The following is a 23,245-nucleotide window of genomic DNA, read 5'->3' as shown; positions in this document are numbered from 1 at the left end:
CATTCAAATCATACACCATATTTATCCACAACACTGGGAGTTGTAGTGTGGTGAGGCCCAAGCAGAAAAGATTTTGTAAAACGAGAGCATCCATTCTTCCATAGCAATGGGCCATGGTTCCTAAAGTGGTGTCTGTAATGAAGTATGAATTTTTGGTTTACAGATGTTATGTTTAATTGTGTGTTTTAAAGGGGTAAGTATTACAGTTATTGCATCTCAGCACTCAGAGGCTGGTTGCCATGGAGAAGTGGGCAGAGCCAACTGCCGTTTTGTTGAAGTGCAGAGTTTAAAAAAGGGATTCAGTCTGTGCTCTGATGAGGCACAGGGAAGATTGATCCTAGGTTGAGGGGATCAAGGAGACTCAATTGTTCATTTTGAGTCGGTTTAAAATAAGTTTGGTGACTTATTTAATGTAGTCTGTGTCCTGGTAAGGAACAGAGAATCTGTGATCGTATATCACAGGGGTGACTGCGGTTTAAAAGTCGCAGAGGAAGAAGTTCTAACTACTTTAAGTAAAAGAAGTGATACTTTAGGGAGTTTGACTCACCTCATTCTAGTATTGTAACTGTTAATAAAAGTGCCTCTAAGTGAGAAACAACATTGTAACCACTAAGCTCTGTGCCTGAATAAACTTGTTATTGTTCCTCCAACATAAGCCTCTGTCGCATATATTATAAACCAAGTTGTGTTACCATCTAAAGTGAAGTAAGAAAACAAAAACAAAGGTCTCCTCCCTGAGTCTTTGGTGGTTGCATCTTTCCAAATTGGTGGCAGTCGTTATTAGTTCTTTACAAATTTAGGGCAGCGGGTGGGATAAAAAGATTCCCCCTGCCTGAAAGAACCTCGTTATTAGCCCTTCGCAGTATCAAACTGCATTTATTCTATGGTATAGACACCCCCTTTGTGGACATTCCTAGAAAAGTGTTCCATCTGAGCTAACGGTAAATTTTGAATCTTGAAGAGAGGAAGACTCTGAATCTCTTCAGAAAAGGAAAGCTTTGAGCAAGGTCTCTGTCGCCGGAGCATAAAGCAGACTTGCTAAGAGGGAGGCAAGTTGCTTTTAATCATTCATGGCAATTAAATATTCATCTGACATGTGTGCAAAAGCACATGAAATAAACATCTCAAGCTTCTTAGCGCAGGCTGCAACTCTCAGATCCTTGAGAAGTGAATATTTTCAGCGACGAAAATCCCGCAGCCGATTCGGAATTGGGTTATGATTCCGGAGAGCAAAGTCAGAAACCCATTTGGGCAGGTCACACACTCTCAGCCTCATCTATATATATAAAAGAGTGATGGCATCACGGCAGTGGACAAACCAACAAAAGTAAACACCCCACAACTTCGAAAATTGACAGCATAACCCCTTATCCATGCCTCTAGGTTGATACAACAAAAATAAAAGAAAAATAAAGTCCTAATTAGAGGGAGAGGAATAATTGTTTTTATCCAATTGCTGCCAGTTAGAAGGCTAAGCTCTGCTCACTTGGTCTCCTAGCAACCCACTCAGCCCAGGGGACCCTAACCCTTAACTACCACCAATTCCTCAGTACTTTATTTCCCATACCACCACACTTCGCCACAGCAACGCATGGCCGGGCACAGCTAGTACCTTATAAAAGAACTCCATGAGATTTACTTTCAAGTAGGTTTGATGTATTAATTGAGGGAAATAGGTCATGATGTTATTTCTCTTGAGGATATTGTAAAGAGACATATTGTATATATACATACTCCTTTTCTTTGTATACTTATAGATATCAGTGCATTGCTTGTACTTTTAACGTTTTCCGCCACAAGATGTCGCAGGAGGCTCAGAGACAATGTGAATGTTGAATGCCATCCATGCCAACTGATGTGAGAGAGAGCATATGTATGCGCCATTGGATGAACTGGAACTTGCTGCACAAACACTTCAGGATTTTAAAGCCATCACTGGCGAGGAGGTCATCTTCTTAAGTGGCTTTTAAAGGGATTAGAGTTCTGCCTTTGCCAATGAACAGGCAGTAGCATCAGGGACGGCCCGAGGTAATTTTCAAGTGTAGGCAAACAGAATTTTGGTGTTCCCCCCTCCCCAAAACCAATCACTGAAAAAAAAATGTGTTGGATAATAAGGAGGGATTAAGGAAAAGCCTCAGTAGGCCCCTGGTGGTGGCGCAGTGTGTTAAAGCGCTGAACTGCTGAACTTGCAGACCGAAACGTCCCAGGTTCAAATCCTGGGAGCAGAATGAGCGCCCGCTGTTAGCCCCAGCTCCTGCCAACCTAGCAGTTCGAAACCATGCCAATGTGAGTAGATCAATAGGTATGGCTCCGGCGGGAAGGTAATGGTGCTCCATGCAGTCATGCCAGTGGCCACATGACCTTGGAGGTGTCTATGGACAACGCCAGCTCTTCGGCTTAGAAATGGAGATGAGCACCAACCCCCAGAGTCAGAAACGATTGGACTTAACGTCAGGGGAAACCTTTACCTTTACCTTACTGTACTTATAATATTGATAATAATATTATAATGTAATACAATATTATACCAATAATAATATAATATACTGTAATAATATTAATTATATATTATATATTAAATGTAAGATTACTAATAATATTACCATATAGTGATATAGTACAGGGGTCCCCAAACTAAGGCCCGGGGGCCGGATGTGGCCCATCGAAGCCATTTATCCGGCCCCCATGACACAAGGGCATAAGGGGGTTGGACTAAATGACCCAAGGGGTCTCTTTTTCTCTTACAACCCCTATTATTATTATTATTATTATTATTATTATTATTATTATTATTATTATTATTATTATTAACATTAAGGCTGGGTGGCCATCTGTCAGGGGTGCTTTGCTTGTGTTTTTGGTGCACAAAGGCAGACGGGGGTTGGACTTAATGGCCCAAGGGGTCTCTTCCAATCCTCTTTATTATTATTGCTATTATTATTATTATTATTATTATTATTATTATTATTATTATTATTATTGACATTGATTGTGGGTGGCCATCTGTCAGGGGTGCTTTGCTTGTGTTTTTGGTGCACAAAGGCAGAAGGGGATTGGACTCAATGGCCCAAAGGGTCTCTTCCAACCCTTTCTTATTATTATTGCTGTTATTATTATTATTATTATTATTTATTATTAATAATAATAATAATAATAATAATAATAATAATAATAATAATAATTGCTCGGTGGCCAACTATAGTCTGGCCCTCCAACAGTCCAAAGGATTGTGAACTGACCCCCTGTTTAAAAAGTTTGGGGACCCCTGATATAGTACAATATAGTAATGTAATGCTTATATTGTGCTATGCTAATAATATATTGTATGCACATTTGATTTGTAAGCCGCTCTGAGTCCCCTCCGGGGTGAGAAGAGCGGGATATAAATGTAGTAAATAATAAATAAATAAATAATAGAAGGGCTGCCACTGAGTCAAGCTGATGACTGGAAGCCAAAGAAGGGGGGAAATAAAGGAATTATTACTGTTGTTGTTGTTGTTATGGAGGCTCTTAGGATTTAGCCAAGGTTTGGGAAGGAAAGATTGGTTTTGGAAGCCAGGGCTGGGTAGGTGGGGCTGGGAAAAAGCAGTGGGTGGGTCTCCTCTTCGAAAAGGTGGGGTGCGCTTATACTTTTGCGGGGTCGCTCGTTCGCTAAGGAACCGAAGAAAGATGAAGAAGGGGCCAAAGGCAGAGGTGTTGCTGGGGTCCTCCTCGGAGAGGATGCAGGAAAGAGGTGGGTTGCCATGGCAACGGGAGGAAGGAATGGGCAGAAGGGATGGAGAGCCAAGGTGTGAGCGGAGGAGGGAGGGAGGGAGGGAAGGAGGGAGGGGAAAAGGAGGGGAAAAGGAGGGAGGGCCGAGGGGAGAAGGTGGGCGTGAAGCCGGCGGCAGTGGCCAGCTACAGGTGGATGGGGGACGAGGGGCTCGGGGCATGGCCGGAAGGATGCCCAACTGCAGCATCCTCTACGACACCTCCTTGCTCCTCCAATTCTGCAACGGTGAGTAGCAGCGGGCATTAGTGGCTTCCTTTGCTGGACCCCAATGGGGCTGCCTTGCACATCCACGCCCCATCCTTCATCCTGCCACCAGCATCTCATCCATGGCAAATATATCTATATATATAAAAGAGTGATGGCATCACGGCAACCCACAAAACAACAAAACTACAGGCCCCCCAACCTTGAAATTTGACAACACAACCCATCATCCACGCCTCTAGGTTGATACAACAAAAAGAAAAATAAAGTCCTAATTAGAGGGAGAGCAATAATTGTTTTTATCTAATTGCTGCCAGTTTAGAGGGCTAATCTCTGCCCACTTGGGTCTCCTAGCAACCAACTCAGCCAAGGGACAGCCGGGGTTCAGTTAGGGGACAGGCAGACTTAGGCCTCACTTAGGCTTCTTCCACAGATTATCTAATTTGCACTGGATTATATGGCAGTGTAGACTCAAGGCCCTTCCACCCAGCTATATAACCCATTTATAATCTTATATTATCTGCTTTGAACTGAATTATCTTGACTCCACACTGCCATATAATCCACTTCAGTGTGCAGTCGGACACAACTGGACTTAATGTCAGGAGAAAACCTTTACCCTTTACCTATAACTACCACCAGTTCCTCAATACTTTATTTCCCATACCACCATGCTTCGCCACAGCAACGCGTGGCCGGGCACAGCTAGTATATATATATAACTATACACACACATACACACTCACAAGGGCTAGCAACCCCGAAACGACACTGCAACAAATATACCTCTCTATATATAAATTTCTGATATTGCAGTCAACTGTGCTGGGGATGCTTTCAATTAATAATGACTGCTCATTATAATTATTATTATTATTATTTACTACATTTATATCCCGCTCTTCTCACCCCGGAGGGGACTCAGAGCGGCTTACAAATCAAATGAACATACAATATGTTATTAGCATAGCGCAATATAAGCATTAAATTACTACAGTAGAGTCTCACTTATCCAAGCTAAATGGGCCGGCAGAAGCTTGGATAAGCGAATATCTTGGATAATAAGGAGGGATTAAGGAAAAGCCTATTAAACACCAAATTAGGTTATGATTTTACAAATTAAGCACCAAAACATCATGTTTTACAACAAATTTGACAGAAAAAGTAGTTCAATACGCAGTAATGTTATGTTGTAATTACTGTATTTACGAATTTAGCACCAAAATATCACAATATATTGAAAACATTGATTATTATTATTATTATTATTATTATTATTATTATTATTATGTCACAGCAAACACGATAGATATGCTGGGTTTCGTATCACAAAATCACAAGTCGAACACTTCCCAAGTGTCTAGGACTGTGTGATGTATTTTCGGATGATGCGTGCAGATCCCAGTAGGGTGGCCTTTTGCAGTTGGCAGATCGTAATTTTGTCAATGTCTATTGTTCCCAATAGACCCTGCTTAGCATCCAAAATGATATAAATCTAGCACCTTCGTGGTGTTTAGACCCTTCTCTGTGTGATACCAGTCCTTTGGATACCAGAATGCCTGTCCTGTTAGGGTTAGGGTTAGGGCCTGGTGTTCCTTGGTGGATTCCCATCCAAGCCTTAACCAGGTCTGACCCTGCTTAGCATTTAAGAACATCTAAATCTAACATCTTTTCTCAGTGATGCAGTTCTTGGATACCAAGCTTCCTGTCCTATTATACTTGCCTGGTGCTCCTTGGCAGACTCCCATCCAAGTCCAATCCAGGGCTGACCATGCTTAGCATCCAAGAAGATGTAGAATCCAGCACTTTCATGGTTTTTAGATCCTTCTCTGTTTGATGCCAGCCCTTGGATAACAAGCTGCCCATCCTATTATAATGTCAACTGTTCCTTGGTGGACTCCCACCCAAGACCTGACCAGGTCTGACCCTGCTTAGCATCCAAGATGACATAGAATCTAGCACCTTCAAAGTGTTTAGACCCTTTTCTCAGTAACACCAGGCTGCCCAACCTATTACACCTGTCTAGTGTTCCTTGGCGGACTCCCATCCAAGTTCTAGCCAGGGGTGTCCCTGCTTAGCATCCAATATAGGTATAATATGGGGTCTACATGATTCTGTCTTTGGATACCAGGCTGCCCAACCTATTACACCTGTCTAGTGTTCCTTGGTGGACTCCCATCCAAGTTCCAACCAGGGCTGACCCTGCTTAGTATCCAAGATAATATAGGGTCTGCCTGCTTCTGTCTTTGGATACCAGGCTGCCCAACCTATTACACCTTTCTAGTGTTCCTTGGCAAACTCCCATCCAAGTTCTAACCAGGGGTGTCCCTGCTTAGCATCCAAGATAATATAGCTATAATATTGGGTCTACATGATTCTGTCTTTGGATACCAGGCTGCCCAGCCTATTATACTTGCCAGGTGTTCCTTGGCGGACTCCCATCCAAATCCTAACCAGGGCTGACCCTGTTTAGCATCCGAGGTGATGTAGTATCTCTTCAGGGTATTTTTAGACCCTTCTCTGTGTGATGCCACTCCTTGGATGCCCGCCCATCAAACCTTTACCTTTACTAATATAGGGTCTACATGATTCTGTCTTTGGATACCAGGTTGCCCTGCCTATTATACTTGCCTGGTGTTCCTTGGTGGACTCCCATCCAAGTTCTAACCAGGGCTGACCCTGCTTAGCATCCAAGATAATATAGATCTAATATAGTGTCTATCTGATTCTGTCTTTGGAAACAAGGCTGCCCAACCTAATATACTTGCCTGGTGTTCCTTGGCGGACTCCCATCCAAATCCTAACCAGGGGTGTCCCTGCTTAGCATCCAAGATAATATAAATAAAATATAGGGTCTACATGATTCTGTCTTTGGAAACAAGGCTACCCAACCTAATATACTTGCCTGGTGTCTCTTGGCGGACTCCCATCCAAGTTCTAACCAGGGCTGACCCTGCTTAGCATCCAAGATGACATGGAATCTAGCACCTTCAGAGTGTTTAGACCCTTTTCTCAGTGATGCCAGGCTGCCCAACCCATTACACCTGTCGAGTGTTCCTTGGCGGACTCCCATCCAAATCCTAACCAGGGCTGACCCTGCTTAGCATCCAAGATGACATGGAATCTAGCACCTTCAGAGTGTTTAGACCCTTTTCTCAGTGATGCCAGGCTGCTCAACCCATTACACCTGTCTAGTGTTCCTTGGCGGACTCCCATCCAAATCCTAACCAGGGCTGACCCTGCTTAGCATCCAAGATGACATGGAATCTAGCACCTTCAGAGTGTTTAGACCCTTTTCTCAGTGATACCAGGCTGCCCAACCTATTACACATGTCTAGTGTTCCTTGGCGGACTCCCATCCAAATCCTAACCAGGGCTGACCCTGCTTAGCATCCAAGATGACATGGAATCTAGCACCTTCAGAGTGTTTAGACCCTTTTCTCAGTGATACCAGGCTGCTCAACGCATTACACCTGTCTAGTGTTCCTTGGCGGACTCCCATCCAAATCCTAACCAGGGCTGACCCTGCTTATCATCCGAGATGATGCAGAATCTAGCATCTTCATGGTATTTTTAGACCCTTCTCTGCGTGATGCCACTCCTTGGATGCCCGCCCACCCTCTCCTAGACCCTCCCCAGTGGCCAAGGTCAATGCGATGGCCCAGCCTGTGGGTGGCCGTGCCCACCCCTCCGCCCTCTCCCTCGCCCACTCTCCTTCTCTCCAAGCTGGTTCTCTGCCTGGATGCAGCGCCCGCTGCCTGTGATTGGACCGGAGGCTGAGGGATGCTGCAAAAAGGGAGGAGGCTGAGAGGAAGGCAAGGACGGAGGGGAAGAAGCAATAGGGTGGCCGCAGCCCAGAGCCCAGAGCATCCTCCTCCGGCAGGAGCGTCGGCATCATCGGCATCCCCAGGGCAGGGCTCGGAGCAAAGGCCTCGGTTGGTTCCATGAAGGGCACCTGGCCCCGGGCAGAGGCCAGCATGACAGGTGCGTGGGTGCCAGGCGAGGGGTTTGTTTTGCTTTGCCTGCCAAAGAAACCTGGGCATTGGAGAGCATACCTGCAGGAGCAGCGCATGGCGAGGTGTGGGTGGTGAGCATGGAGACAATGCAAAGCCGGCGATGTGCACAGAGCTGTTCTGGGGCCATTTTACAAGAGATGCTAAAAACAAGCAATGAAAGAGATATCAGAACCAAACCCTTGGAAATGGTTACATGGGCCTCTGTCGGTAGGGCTTTGACTGTGTCTTCCTGCTCGGCGGGAGGCTGAACTGGATGGCCATTGGAGCCTCTTCTATGATTTGATGGGGAGAAGCTGGCCATGTTCACAACCATTTCAGGGCTATTTCAAACCATGCCATCATCATCATCATCATCATCATTATTGGCACAGATGAAAGAGATATCTGACCCAAACCCTTGTTGTGGGTTGGATGGGCCTCTGTCGGTAGGGCTTTGACTGTGTCTTCCTGCACAGCGGGAGGCTGAAGTGGATGGTCTTTGGAGCCTCTCCTATGATTTGATGGGAAGAAGCTTGCCAAAGCAGATGCCAAAACCAAGCCATTATTATTATTATTATTATTATTATTATTATTATTATTATTATTATTATTATTATTATTATTATTAGCCCTTGGCACAGATGAAAGAGATATCTGAACCAAGCCCTTGTTGTAGCTTTGATGGGCCTCTGTCGGGAGGGCTTTGACTGTGTCTTCCTGCATAGTTTGAAATAGATCACTTTTGGGGTCCCTTCTAACTATGATTCCATGGGGAGAGACTGGCAATGTTTGGAACCGTTTTGGGGTTATTTCAAAGGAGATGCCAGAACCAAGCCATTATTGTTGTTGTTGTAGTTCTTGTTATTGTTGTTGTTGTTGTTGTTGTTGTTATTATTATTATTATCATCATCATCATCATCATCATCCCTTGGCACAGATGAAAGAGATATCTGAACCAAACCCTTGGGAATGGTGAGATGGGCCTCTGTTGGGAGGGCTTTGACTGTGCCTTTCTGCATGGCAGGAGGCCTAACTGGATGGCCTTTGGAGCTTCTTCTATGATTTGATGGGAAGAAGCTTGCCAAAGCAGATGCCAGAACCAAGCCATTATTATTATTATTATTATTATTATTATTATTATTATTATTATTATTATTAATCATATGACACAGCAAACAATATAGACATCCTGGATTTCATATCACAAAATCACAAGTTGAACACTTCCCAAGTGTCTAGGACTGTGTGATGTATTATTATTATTATTATTATTATTATTATTATTATTATTATTAGCCCTTGGCACAGATGAAAGAAATATCTGAACCAAACCTTTGGCAAGGGTGGTTGGATGGGCCTCTGTCGGGAGGGCTTTGACTGTGTCTTCCTGCATGGTGGGAGGCTGAACTGGGTGGCCTTTGAAGCCTCTTCTATGATTTGATGGGGAGAAGCTTGCAATGTTTGCAGCCGTTTCAGGGCTATTTCAAAGGGGATGCCAGAACCATGCCATCATCATCATCATCATCATCATCATCATCAACATCAACATCATCGTTATCATCACTGTATTATTATTGGCACAGATGAAAGAGATATCTGAACCAAACCCTTGTTGTGGCTTGGATGGGCCTCTGTTGGGAGGGCTTTGACTGTGTCTTCCTTCACGGCAGGAGGCCTTTGGAGCTTCTTCTAAGATTTGATGGGGAGAAGCTGGCCATGTTCACAACTGTTTCAGGGCTATTTCAAAGGGGATGCCAGATCCATGCCACCACTATCATCATCATCATCATCATTATCATCACCATCATCATCACAGTAGAGTTTCACTTATCCAACATTCTGGATTATCCAACGCAGTCAGCCTTTAGTAGTCAATGTTTTTCTAGTCAATGTTTTCAATACATTGTGCTAAATTTAATGATAGCTAAACCACTATCATCATCATCATCATCATCATCATCACCACAGTAGAGTTTCACTTATCCAACATTCGCTTATCCAACGTTCTGGATTATCCAACGCAGTCAGCCTTTAGTAGTCAATGTTTTTCTAGTCAATGTTTTCAATACATTGTGCTAAATTTAATGATAGCTAAACCACTATCATCATCATCATCATCACCACAGTAGAGTTTCACTTATCCAACATTCGCTTATCCAACATTCTGGATTATCCAACACAGTCAACCTTTAGTAGTCAATGTTTTTCTAGTCAATGTTTTCAATACATTGTGCTAAATTTAATGATAGCTAAACCACTGTCGTCGTCATCATCATCATCATCATCACAGTAGAGTTTCACTTATCCAACATTCGCTTATCCAACGTTCTGGATTATCCAACGCAGTCAGCCTTTAGTAATCAATGTTTTTCTAGTCAATGTTTTCAATACATTGTGCTAAATTTGTAAATACAGTAGAGTCTCACTTATCCAAGCCTCGCTTATCCAAGCCTCTGGATAATCCAAGCCATTTTTGTAGTCAATTTTTTCAATATATCGTGATATTTTGGTGCTAAATTCGTAAATACAGTAATTACAACATAATATTGCTGCGTATTGAACTACTTTTTCTGTCCAATTTGTTGTATAATATGAAGTTTTGGTGCTTAATTTGTAAAATCATAACCTAATTGGATGTTTAATAGGTTTTTCCTTAATCCCTCCTTATTATCCAAGATATTCGCTTATCCAACGTTCTGCCGGCCCATTTATGTTGGATACGTGAGACTCTACTGTATTATTATTGGCACAGATGAAAGAGATATCTGAACCAAGCCCTTGTTGTGGCTTTGATGGGCCTCTGTCGGGAGGGTTTTGACTGTGTCGTCCTGCATAGTTTGAAATAGATAATCTTTGGGGTCTCTTCTAACTAAGATTCTATGGGGAGAGGCTGGAAATGATTGGAATTGTTTTGGGGTTATTTCAAAGGAGATGCAAGAACCATGCCATTGCTGTTGTTGTTGTTGTTGTTACTATTGTTAGCCCTTAGCACAGATGAAAGAGATATTTGAACCAAACCCTTGGGAATGGTGGGATAGGTCTCTGTTGGGAGGGCTTTGACTGTGCCTTTCTGCATGGACTGGATGGCCCTTGGGGGCTCTATGATTCTATGGGGAGAAGTTGGCAATATTTGGAACCGTTTCAGAGTTATTGTAAAGGAGATGCCAGAACCAAGCATTTATTGTTGTTGTTGTTATTGTTATTACAGTAGAGTCTCACTTATCCAACGTTCTGGATTATCCAACGCATTTTTGTAGTCAATGTTTTCAATACATTGTGATATTTTGGTGCTAAATTCACAAATACAGTAATTACTACATGGCATTACTGCGTATTGAACTACTTTTTCTGTTAAATTTGTTGTATAACATGATGTTTTGGTGCTTCATTTGTAAAATCATAACCTAATTTGATGTTTAATAGGCTTTTCCTTAATCCCTCCTTATTATCCAACTTATTCGCTTATCCAACGTTCTGCTGGCCCATTTATGTTGGATAAGTGAGACTCTACTGGATTATTATTATTATTATTATTATTATTAGTATTATTAGCCCTTGGCACAGATGAAAGAGATACCTGAACCAAACCCTTGGGAATGGTGGGATGGGCCTCTGTTGGGAGGGCTTTGACTGTGCCTTTCTGCATGGCAGGAGGCTGGACTGGATGGCCTCTATGATTCTATGGGGAGAAGTTGGCAATATTTGGAACCATTTCAGAGTTATTGCAAAGCAGATGCCAGAACCAAGCCGCCATCATCATCATCATCATCATCATCATCATCATCATCATTATTAGCTCTTGGCACAGATGAAAGAGATATCTGAACCAAACCTTTGGCAAGGGTGGTTGGATGGGCCTCTGTTGGGAGTGTTTTGACTGTGCCTTTCTGCATTGGTTTGGAATGGATGGCCTTTGGGGCCTCTTCTAACACTATGTATGAATCTATGGCAGTGGTTCTCAACCTGCCTAATGCCTCATGTTGTGGTGACCTCCAAACATAACATTATTTTCGTTGATACTTCATAACTGTAATTTTGCTGCTGTTATGAATCGTAATGTAAATATTAGGCATGTCCGATCGATGAAAAAAATGTTTCAATTCTCGTTTCTACAGTAGGGGGCGCTGGCGCTTCAATATAGAAAGTATTTCCGATTTTTTCACCCAAAAATTTCGGATATTTCCAAATATTCGTAATGATTCTAAATGTTTCTAAAATGGGGGACGCGCATGTGCAATCGCTACACACCGGGCTTGTATGGCAATCTTCCATGTGGACGCAGAGGACGTTAGCCCCCACCTTTGCGTCCATCGTGGAAGCTTCTGATTGGCCGGGGAGCGGCAGCCATGTTAGGCTGTGCTAAGCTCCCATTCAAGGTAGGTTGAAGAAACAAAAAAAATAAAAAAAAATATTTTTTAAAATATATTTAAAACATTTTTTGGGGGGGGGGGGGGGGGGAATTAACGAAACATTAAGAGGCAATTAGAGAATGGGCCAACAATGGTTCGAATTACATTGTCGGTTGTGCTGTGAGACAATGTCTCGGAATGCGTATCAAAAAGCGAGGACAATCCGAAATAATTCCGATATACGATTCAAAACGATTTTTTTGGACATGTCTAGTAAATATCTGAGATGCAGGGTGTATTTTCATTCACTGGACCAAATTTGGCACAAATACCTGATACACCCAATTTTTAATACTGGTGGAGTTGGGGGAAGATTGATTTTGTCATTTGGGAGTTGTAGTTTCTGGGATTTATAGTTTACCTACAATCAAAGAGCATTTTGAACCCCACCAATGATGGAATTGAACCAAACTTCCCACAGGTTTTTCAGCCCTTGTTAAGGACTGGAAAAAAAAACCTCCTCGGGTTATACTCGGGTGAGGGTCCTGGTGGGCTTATATTCAGGTCGGCTTATACTCAAGTATATATGGTATATTTATTAGTTTTCTCTATTATTATTGTTATTGTTACATTTATTATTTTACTCTATTAATTATTATTATTACATTTATTATTTTACTCTATTCTTGTTGCTACTATTACATTTATTTTACTCTATTTTTATTATTATTAATACATTTCTTATTTTACTTTATTATTACATTTATTATTTTACTGCATTTATTTTTATTATTATTATTATTCTTCAATGTGTTGTCAAAGGCTATCTATTATTATTACATTTATTATTTCTCTCTATCATTATTAAAAGGATACATAAGCACATTTACATTGAAGAAGATGAGAATAATGATTTAATCAGAGTTGAACAGTCATATCTTAAATTACAGTTTGATGTAAAGATTTAAAAACATTTAAACTACTAATGCCTCAATTAATGTACTATATATACTCGAGTATAAGCCTAGTTTTTCAGCCCTTTTTTAAGACTGAAAAAGTCCTCCTCGGCTTATACCCGGGTAAGGGTCCTGGTTGGCTTATATTTGGGTTAGCTTATATTCGAGAATATATGGTACATTTATTATTTTTCTCTATTATATTGGTATTATTACATTTATTATTTTTCTCTATTATTGTTGCTACTATTACATTTATTTTATTCTATTTTTAATATTATTAATACATTTACTATTTCACAGTATATACAGAAAGTCTTTACTTTCAAGTCAGTTGCCAATGACTCCATGTCTTTCCTATGGTTTCCTTTGGCAAGTGATCTTCTGGGGATGTTTTTGCCAGTTCTGAATCAGAGCTGGCAGCCCCTGGCATTCCTTGGCAGTCCTTCTGGACTTGGGGAGGGGTCTTTCTTCTTTTTGGACTGGCCCAGGCCTATTAGACTCAGCAATGCTGTGCCGTCGTGCCTGGGGCTATAACTCTTAGTGAAGGAGGCATGGATGTGACATCTTTCCCCAGGGGATTGCTTCTTGCCCTCCTTTAGGGAAACTGGAACTCCCAAGGACCAAAACACTGTAGATAATTCAAAACTGGTTTAATTGTTCACAAAAGGTTATCCTAATAAGTTGGAAGTTTCAAAGGGGTAAAGGAAAATATACATTATAGTCTTTGGTTGTCTTAAGTCCAAGGAGCTTTGCAGCTGAGAAGCTTTTCCAGGTCCCTCTTTTTCAATGGCTGTGAATGCCGGAGCAATCCTCAGCCTCAGTCCAAATGGCCTATGTTTGAAGACACAGAGTCTTCCTCTGGTGCCAAATAACTGATTTGAAGGCGCTTGAGACTCCTCAACGTCGTCCAGGTTGGCCCTGAACATGAAGCATAAGTCTCAAGGGTAAGAACCTCAGAATTGGTGCTGAGAGGTAACTTAATCAAGGGCTTTTAGAGCCAAGTCTCTCTCTCATGTCCATCTGGTAGAAAGCTTGATGGTGGAAAGAAAAAGGAAACACTGACCCACTCCAGGAAAGGGCGGAGTCAAACAATTGAGCTGAGGGAGCGATATAACTGGTGGAAATAACATTGATTGACAGCTATAAATAACCAATCAGTCCAACTACATTTACAGGGTAAAAAGGCAAAATCAGGCATGATACAACAATTCAAATCTTGCAAGTTCCAGTTCGACATATAGATGGTGCCACTTGCGCCGTCACAAATGCAACCAATACCCCCTTCACCGTGTCATAAATGACCTTTTCCATCCCTTCTCCCCAGATGACAACTTGTCTGGCGTCAGCGGGATGGAGGTGGACGACCGCATCTCCTACCTGGAGCAGCGCCTGCAGCTGCAAGAGGACGAGATCCAGGTGCTGAAGGCAGCCTTGGCTGATGTTCTCCGCCGCCTCAGCACCTGCGAGGAGAACGGGCTCAGCCTGCAGAAGAAGGGACCCAACAAAGGTATCCGCACTTGAGTCTCTTTTCGGGGTGCCAAGTATAGTACCCAGTCATGGGTCCCATCTCCAAGTGAGAGTCAATTTCCATTGACTCGTAGAGTTGGAAGAGACGCCCAAAGGCCATCTAGTCCAATCCCTTTCTGCCAAGTAATGATCTATTATTTATTTATTTTATTTGCAGCATTTATACCCCACCTTTCTCACCCAGGGGGACTCAAGACGGCTTACAGAGATTGGCAAAATGTAGTGCCCAAAACTCAGTTAAAAATCAAACAATGCATACAAATCAATTAATAATATTATTAAAATACAGTAGAGTCTCACTAATCCAACATAAACGGGCTAGAAGAACTTTTGTCAAGGAACTTTCCATGCAATGTTTTGTTGTGCCAGCTGTCAGCTCTAGTTTGTAGTGCGGTTTTCTTGTACTGGTTTTTTGTCTGCTGTGCTTTGAGGAGTTTCTGATTTTTGACTTCAATCAAAGCAGGTTCTTCACTTTGCTTTACATATTTTGCCAGGGTATGCTATTCTTCTTTGACTATTATTATTATTATTATTATTATTATTATTATTATTATTATTATTATTATTATTTCTCTTGCAGTTTATCAGCTCCTGAGAGGCCTGCCATCTCGTCCAAGCCTGAGCAATGGGATCATCCCGCAAAGGAGAGGCTATTCCACGTCTCCATCCTCTCCCAAGAGAGAATTGCTGTCTGGGAAAAGGTGATGTGTGTTTTCGCAAACTTCCCCAAGTGCTATTCCACACTACATCATTATAGCTCAACGATTGCATTTTAAACTCTCATGGCTGCACTTGTGATTTGGGGGAGCTCTAATACCTCCCCAAACTACACATCCCAGGACTCCGTAGGATCTTGTAAAGCTGGTTCAACTGGGATCGTAGACCCCGGGTATCTCCCACTTTCCTTGCATATGTTTTATGAAATAACCAGCAGACTTGCCACTTACCGTATATACTCGAGTATAAGCCGACCCGGATATAAGCTGAGGCACCTAATTTTACCACAAAAAATCTGGGAAAACATTGACTCGAGAATAAGCCGAGGGTGGTAAATTTCAGAAATAAAAACAGATACTGTATTATTATTATTATATTATTATTGTTGTTGTTATTACATTTATTATCGTACTCTATTTATTATTTTACTCTACTATTATTATTAAAAGGATACATAAGCACATTCACAATGAGGAAGATGAGAATAATGATTTAATCAGAGTTGGAGAGTCTTATCTTCAATTACAGTTTTATGTAAATATTCAAAAACATGTAATCTACTGGTGCCTCAATTAATGTAATTTTATTGGTTTCTATTTTTATTTTTGAAATTTACCACTCACGGCTTATACTTGAATCAATGTTTTCCCAGGTTTTTCAGGGGTAAAATTAGGTACCTCGGCTTATATTTCGGTTGGGTTATAATCGAGTATATACGATATATACACAACCTATCGTGTTCATAATTTAGGGACTGTCTGTATATACAATGGGCATCTAACTATTCAAAGTATACCGCAGGCATCGTAATAAATAGTGGCCAATATCGTCAGCTGTTACTATTGATACCCAAAGGGATGTATAGTTTTAAGGCTGGTTGGGAAACCAATTCTTTCATGGGACGGATGGTTTGGCTCATTCTCACCTTAAGCCTTGGCATGACAAACAAGCACTTCTCTCTCCCCTCCCAACTTTCCCACTTTCCATGCTGAGCTCTCTCTTGCTTCTTTTCTGCTATGCAAGCTTTGCTTGGGTTGGAGACAAAAGTTGCTACGAAAAGGACAAGAATTCAGGCCGTTTGGCACGAAACCAGGGAAAAGTGGAGCTGGGCAAAATAGGAAGGAAAACCCAAATTCGCAAAGCTGAGACCCAAAAGCCACCCAATTCTAGTGTCCAGAGTGAACTGCTTTGAGTCTCCTTGGTGAGAGAGGAAGCAGGGTAAATAATAATAATAATAATCACACATCACACAGTCCTAGACACTTGGGAAGTGTTCGACTTGGGATTTTGTGATATGAAATCCAGCATATCTATCTTGTTTGCTGTGTCATAATAAAATAATAATACAGTAGAGTTGTATAACATGATGTTTTGGTGCTTAATTTGTAAAATCATAACCTAATTTGATGTCTAATAGGCTTTTCCTTAATCCCTCCTTATTATCCAAGATATTCACTTATCCAAGCTTCTGCCGGCCCATTTAGCTTGGATAAGTGAGACTCTACTGTAATAATAATAATAATAATAATAATAATAATAATAATAATAATATGTTGTCAAAATCAGAGAAACCAGCCATAGCAGAGCACTTGATGAACCAACCTGGACACAGTATATTATTTGAAAACACAGAAATTCTGGACCACTCTCACAACCACCATTGAAATCCACAAGCATGTGGACAATTTCAACAGAAAGGAGGAAACCATGAAGATGAACAAAATCCGGCTCCCGGTATTTAAAAAAACTCCAAAATCAGAACAGTAAATAAGAAGCAACAATCTGAAAACAGAGGAGTTCCAGACATGAATCAATCAGGGGCAGCTAATGCCTCTGAATAAAGGATGCCCCCAGGCAGGAAGAAGTCAGGAGGTGAAGCTATTCAATGCTAATTATGGTAATTAACTACAACATCCACACTGGCCTCCAACTGACAAGAGTTCTTCTCTCACCCTGGACTTTCCACAGATATATATAAACCTTCCTTGCTGAGTTTCTCCATACCTCACAACCTCTGAGGATGCCTACCATAGAGGTGGGCGAAACGTCAGGAGAGAATGCTTCCGGAACATGGACATACAGCCCAGAAAACATACAACAACCCTATAATAATAATAAGAAGAAGAAGAAGAAGAAGAAGAAGAAGAAGAAGAAGTTGCTGTGAGTTTTCCGGGCTGTCTGGCCATATTCCAGAAAAAGGGTGAAAAAGGATGCCAGAACCAAAACCAAGCAAGGGTTGGATGGCCTTCTGTCGGGAGTGCTTTGCTTGTGCATTCCTGCATGGCCAGAGGACTCTTCCAACTCTCTGAGCTTATATTGTAAGGGTGAAAAAGGATGCCAGAACCAAAACTTTGGCGAGGGTTGGAAGGCCATCTGTCGGGAGAGCTTTAATTGTGTATTCCTGCATGGCAAGAGGCTGGACTCTTCCAACTCTATTTGCGTATATTGTAAGGGTGAAAAGAGATGGGAGAACCAAAACCAAGCAAGGGCTGGAAGGCCATCTGTCGGGAGTGCTTTAATTGTGTGTTCATGCAGGGCAGGAGGCTTGGAATTGATCGCCTTTGGGGTCTCTTCCAACTCTAGGATTCTCCGGGGAGAAGCTCCGAGGGCGTTTTCTGGACGTGAGCACCTCAGGTCTTGCAAAGCTCTTTCCCCCTTTAAGCCAATGCTCTGCTTTCCATCTGACAACCCCATTCCCGGCTTGCGCCCCAGTTGTTGCTTCTCCCGGCACACGCTTGCTGACCCCCACCCACCTTCTTTCCCGGCTGCCCCACTTCTTGGCCTTCTTCTCCCCCTTCTGCCCCTTCTCGGCCCCTTCTCGGCTCCCTTGCTGAGGCTCTCTCCTCCACAGCGGGCGAAGTAGCTGCCCCTCGCCGGAAGGGCCCCCGGCCCCGCTCCAGCGCCCCTCCGGCAAGGACCAGAGGAGCCGGACCACGTCCTCCAGCAGCTCCTGCAGCGTCAAGCGTGAAGGGTATGTGCCCGAGCGGGATTCGCACCCGGGTCTCTCTCTATCTCGCAGCCCCATTCTGACACTCTCAGGACACTTCCTCCGAGGCCGAGAGTGTGTGATTTGCCCACGGTTTCGGAACTGGTTTCCACAGCTGAGCGGAACTCCAACTCGGTGTCGCACCTCAGAATAGTTCACCTTGCTATAGACACTCAGTCAGACACAGGAGAAAGTCTTTTGGAGTTTAATTGAGCAAAAGCTGATATAAATCAAAGCAGGCAATAAAGAGTCAATAAAAATCCATTAGTCCATGAGCCATAATAATCCACAAGTCCATAAGCCAAAACAGTAACCGATAAATCCCAAAGAACTAAGGCCCAAAGTTTTCAAAGATCCAAGAAAAATGATCTTTTCTTAAGCTTGAAGCAAGAACATCCACACAGATGAAGCGAGGATTTGCTTTGACAAAAATCTATTTCCAAACACACACTTTTAAAAGCACCCCAGAAATGCATTTCTCTTTCCTGTGGAGGCCTCTCTCTTCCCTGCCAATCTCACACTCCTACGAGGCTGTACTCCCTTCCATAACAACCGGTCCGCCCTAGATAATTCAAGGTCCTCATTATCTCGCACCTGAACCGGGACTTGAGACATCTCTTGTTCATTAATGTCATTCTGGCTGTTATCTACGGTTTATGGGGTCAACAGTTCATTCTGCTCAAACTGCATTTCTTGAGCCTCTGAATCAGCCTGTATTCCCATTCCCATGGCATCATCCTGAAATTCATCCTGCATCCCATCATCTGACTCATCTGGCTCTTGTATCTGAAACCCACAATCCCCTTCTTCATCCTCACTCTGGTTATGCTGTGGCTGAGTCACAACACTCGGACCTTCCCGAGGCTAGTGTTGCACTCAGAAACAACCACTGGCTCTTTACCAAACTGATCTGTGTCTCCTATTAATAGAATAACTTTTGATGTCATTGTACATTGCACATCGAAATTATTCTATATACTCGAGTATAAGCCTAGTTTTTCAGCCCTTTTTTTAAGACTGGAAAAGCCCCCGTCGGCTTATACTCGGGTGAGGGTCCTGGTTGGCTTATATTTGGGTCAGCTTATACTCGAGAATATATGGTACATTTATTCTTTTTCTCTATTATTATTGGTATTATTACATTTATTATTTTGCTCTCTTATTGTTACTACTATTATATTTATTTTACTCTATTTTTATTATTATTATTAAAACATTTATTATTTCACTCTGATCTTATTATTACAGTACTCTCACTTATCCAAGCCTCGCTTATCCAAGCTTCTGGATTATCCAAGCCATTTTTGTAGTCAATGTTTTCAATATATCATGATATTTTGGTGCTAAATTTGTAAATACAGTAATTACAACATAACATTACTGAGTATTGAACTACTTTTCTGTCAAATTTGTTGTCTAACATGATGTTATGGTGCTTAATTTGTAAAATCATAACCTAATTTGATGTTTAAGAGGCTTTTCCTTAATCCCTCCTTATTATCCAAGATATTTGCTTATCCAAGCTTCTGCCGGCCCGTTTAGCTTGGATAAGTGAGACTCTACTGTATTATTATTGCATTTATTATTTTACTCTATTTATTATTATTATTATTATTATTATTATTATTATTATTATTATTACATGTATTATTTTACTCTATTATTATTAAAAGGATACATAAGCACATTTACATTGAAGAAGATGAGAATCATGATTTGATCAGAGTTGGACAGTCTTATCTTACATTTTAGCTTCATGTAAAAATTCAAAAACATTTAACCTACTGATGCCTCAATTAATGTAATTTTATTGGTATCTATTTTTATTTCTGAAATTTACCACTCTCGGCTTATACTGGAGTCAATGTTTTCCCAGTTTTTTGGGAGGTAAAATTAGGTGCCTTGGCTTATATTCGGGTCAGCTTATACTCGAGTATATACGGTAAATGTCATCCCCAATGAAACGGCAGACAAAGGCTTTGAGGCAAGGAGACAAAAAGAGTTCCAAGTGCTGCAGAAAATGAAGCCACAGAGAATATAGACCCTCCTGTATCCAGGAAAAAAAGGGTAACGAACAAAGAAACACCAGGCTTTTTATACCCTTTACAATGATATGCATGCGTCATATGGGCATTATCTATTATCAATTAGTGTCAAAAAAAGTCCTATTTTTCCACTTTACTAAAAGCATAGGCCTAATTTCAAGACCTCTGACCTAGATGAAAGTGACACAGGTGAATAGCTTCTTCTTCTTCTTCTATGATTATTTTTCCCTGGATTAAGGGCCTTGTATTTGTCTTCCTCTGAGGCTGAGAGAGTCTTAATTTGCCCAAGGACGCTTAGTAGGTTTCTACCGGCAGGGTGGGATTTAAATCCGTGTCACAGGGTGCATCTACACTGTAAAATTAATGCAGTTTGCTACCACTTTGACCTGCCATGGCTTAGTGTTACTGAAATCCTGGGAGTTGTAGTTTTGCAAGGTTTTTAGTTTTGTTTGAGGTGCATCTATACTGAAAAATTAAAGCAGTTTGCTATCAGTTTGCCGTGGCTCAGTACTATTGAATCCTGGGAGTTGTAGTTTTGCAAGGTCTTTAGCCTTCTTTTGGGTGCATCGACACTATAAAATTAATGCAGTTTGCTACTACTTTGACCTGCCATGGCTTGTGATATTGAATCCTGGGAGTTGTAGTTTTACAAGGTCTTTAGTCTTCTTTGGGGTGCATCCATACTGCAGAATTAATGCAGTTTGCTATCACTTTGACCTGACATGTCTCAGTGCTATTAAATCCTGGGAGTTGTAGTCTTACAAGGTCTTTAGCATTCTTTTGGGTGCATCTACACTGTAAAATTAATGCAGTTTGCTACACTTTGACCTGCCATGTCTCGGTGCTATTGAAATCCTGGGAGTCATAGTTTTACAAGATCTTTAGCTTTCTTTTGGGCGCATCTACACTGTAAAATTAATGCAGTTTTCTACTACCTTGACTACCAGGGCTCACTGCTACTGAAATCCTGGGAGTTGTAGTTTTGCAAGGTCTTTAGCCTTCTTTTGGGTGCATCTACACTGCAGAATGAATGCAGTTTGCTACCACTTTGAACTGTCATGGGTCAGTGCTATTAAATCCTGGGAATTGTAGTTTTGCAAGGTCTTTAGCCTTCTTTGGGTACATCTATACTGCAGAATGAATGCAGTTTGCTACCAGTTTGAACTGTCATGGGTCAGTACTATTAAAGCCTGGGAGTTGTAGTTTCACAAGATCTTTAGCCTTCTTTTGGGCGCATCTACACTGTAAAATTAATGCAGTTTGCTACCACCTTGACTGTCAGGGCTCAGTGCTATTAAATCCTGGGAGTTGTAGTTTTGCAAGGTCTTTAGCCTTCTTTGGGGTGCATCTACACTGCAGAATGAATGCAGTTTGCTACACTTTGACCTGACATGGCTCAGTGCTATTTAATCCTGGGAGTTGTAGTTTCACAAGGTCTTTCTTTAGCCTTCTTTAGGTATATCTCTACACTGTAAAATTCATGCAGTTTTCCACCACTTGAATTGCTATGGAAGCCTGGGAGTTGGCACTCTTTTTTGGCGGAGAAAGGTAAACAAAAGTCCAAACTACAACTCCTGGATCCCATAGCACTGAGCCACAGCAGGATCAAAGCGTATTCAATAGTGTGGATGATGCGCCTTTGGAGAGCTCAAGTTTCAAAGCAGAACTTTCTTAGTCGCAACCGGATATTTACTTTTTTCTGCCTCCCTCCCTCCCTCCTTCCTTGCCTCTCTTAAAGGCACAGGGGCCATTTCCAGACCACCCCCAGGACTGCTTTCCCCTTCTGCAGTCCGTGGGAAAATAAGCCCGTTTTTTCCCACGCTCGAGTTTTCCCGCCTAAACTTTCCAAAAGTTAGGAAACTTTCCTTCCAGTCCCAGCCTGGCGCCGAAAGGGTGAAAGGGGAGGGCGGGAAGGAGTTGGGAAGTCCCCTCCCCGTTACCGGAGCAGGAGGAGGGCCTGGCCCCGCCCCACGCGAGACCTCGCCCTCCCTCCCACCGATCCACAGACCCATTCCCACGCCCCGAACCGCCATCCGCAGCCATGAGGAAAGCGCTGGGGACCAGTAGCCCCAGGTAAGAAGAAAAAGCTTGTTTTCCTGCCCTATTATTCCCCTACTTCTCCCTCTTTCCCAAGGCTTGCTGGCTAAGAGTGCTCCTGAGCATACATAGAGTGCCTCTTAAGCCTAAGACTCACATAGACTATTACAGGCCGGTGCTATTGGTTGGAGTGGGAAGCTGGGTCCCTCGTTGCCTCTCCTCTATCTCACTTCTCCCCATCTCAATGAGAAAGAATGCCTCTGAGCATAAACAGAGTGCCTTTCACACAACCCTAAAATGTGCCCTTATCTTCTTATTAAATGCATATTAACAAATTTGCACATTTTTTGCATTTAAACAATAGAAAAAAATCGGATCATTCTGAAGCGGCCAAAAGTGAAGTTAATAATACAGTAAATAATAATAATAATAATAATAATAATAATAATAATAATGGATCGGCATCCCTAGGGGAGCTGGTAAAGTGTCTCCTTTCTGCTCTATTTTTTTCCACCATTTCCTCTTTCCTTCTCTTGTTGGGAAAGTGCCTCTGAGCATACGCAGAGTGCCTTTCACACACCCTTAAAATGTGCCCTTATCTTCTTATTAAGTATTAACAAATTTGCACATTTTTTTCCTTTAAACAATACAAAA

At 42.0% G+C, this 23,245-nt stretch overlaps 1 protein-coding gene across 6 annotated transcripts in view; it reads left to right on the top strand.

Annotated features, from left to right (window-relative positions):
• Positions 1–3,590: 3,590 nt before the first annotated feature.
• eml2 (EMAP like 2) overlaps positions 3,591–23,245 on the top strand; it is a 66,841-nt gene continuing 47,186 nt past the window's right edge. The window contains exons 1-5 of one of the 6 annotated variants that reach the window (XM_016998522.2): positions 3,591–3,733; positions 14,604–14,786; positions 15,387–15,507; positions 18,107–18,157; positions 18,375–18,494. In XM_016998522.2, the coding sequence (XP_016854011.1) occupies positions 3,670–3,733; positions 14,604–14,786; positions 15,387–15,507; positions 18,107–18,157; positions 18,375–18,494 (539 nt within the window). In that variant the 5' untranslated portion in view covers positions 3,591–3,669. Of the gene's footprint in view, positions 3,734–3,840; positions 3,998–7,744; positions 7,961–14,603; positions 14,787–15,386; positions 15,508–18,106; positions 18,158–18,374; positions 18,495–22,480; positions 22,628–23,245 lie in introns of those variants that run through there. The other 5 variants (XM_008123309.3, XM_016998523.2, XM_016998524.2 and 2 more) reach the window with 5 other exon arrangements.

The sequence above is a fragment of the Anolis carolinensis genome, unplaced genomic scaffold (genome assembly GCF_035594765.1).
Source record: "Anolis carolinensis isolate JA03-04 unplaced genomic scaffold, rAnoCar3.1.pri scaffold_10, whole genome shotgun sequence".
NCBI lineage: Eukaryota > Metazoa > Chordata > Lepidosauria > Squamata > Dactyloidae > Anolis > Anolis carolinensis.
This window is presented reverse-complemented; position numbering and strand designations above follow the sequence as displayed.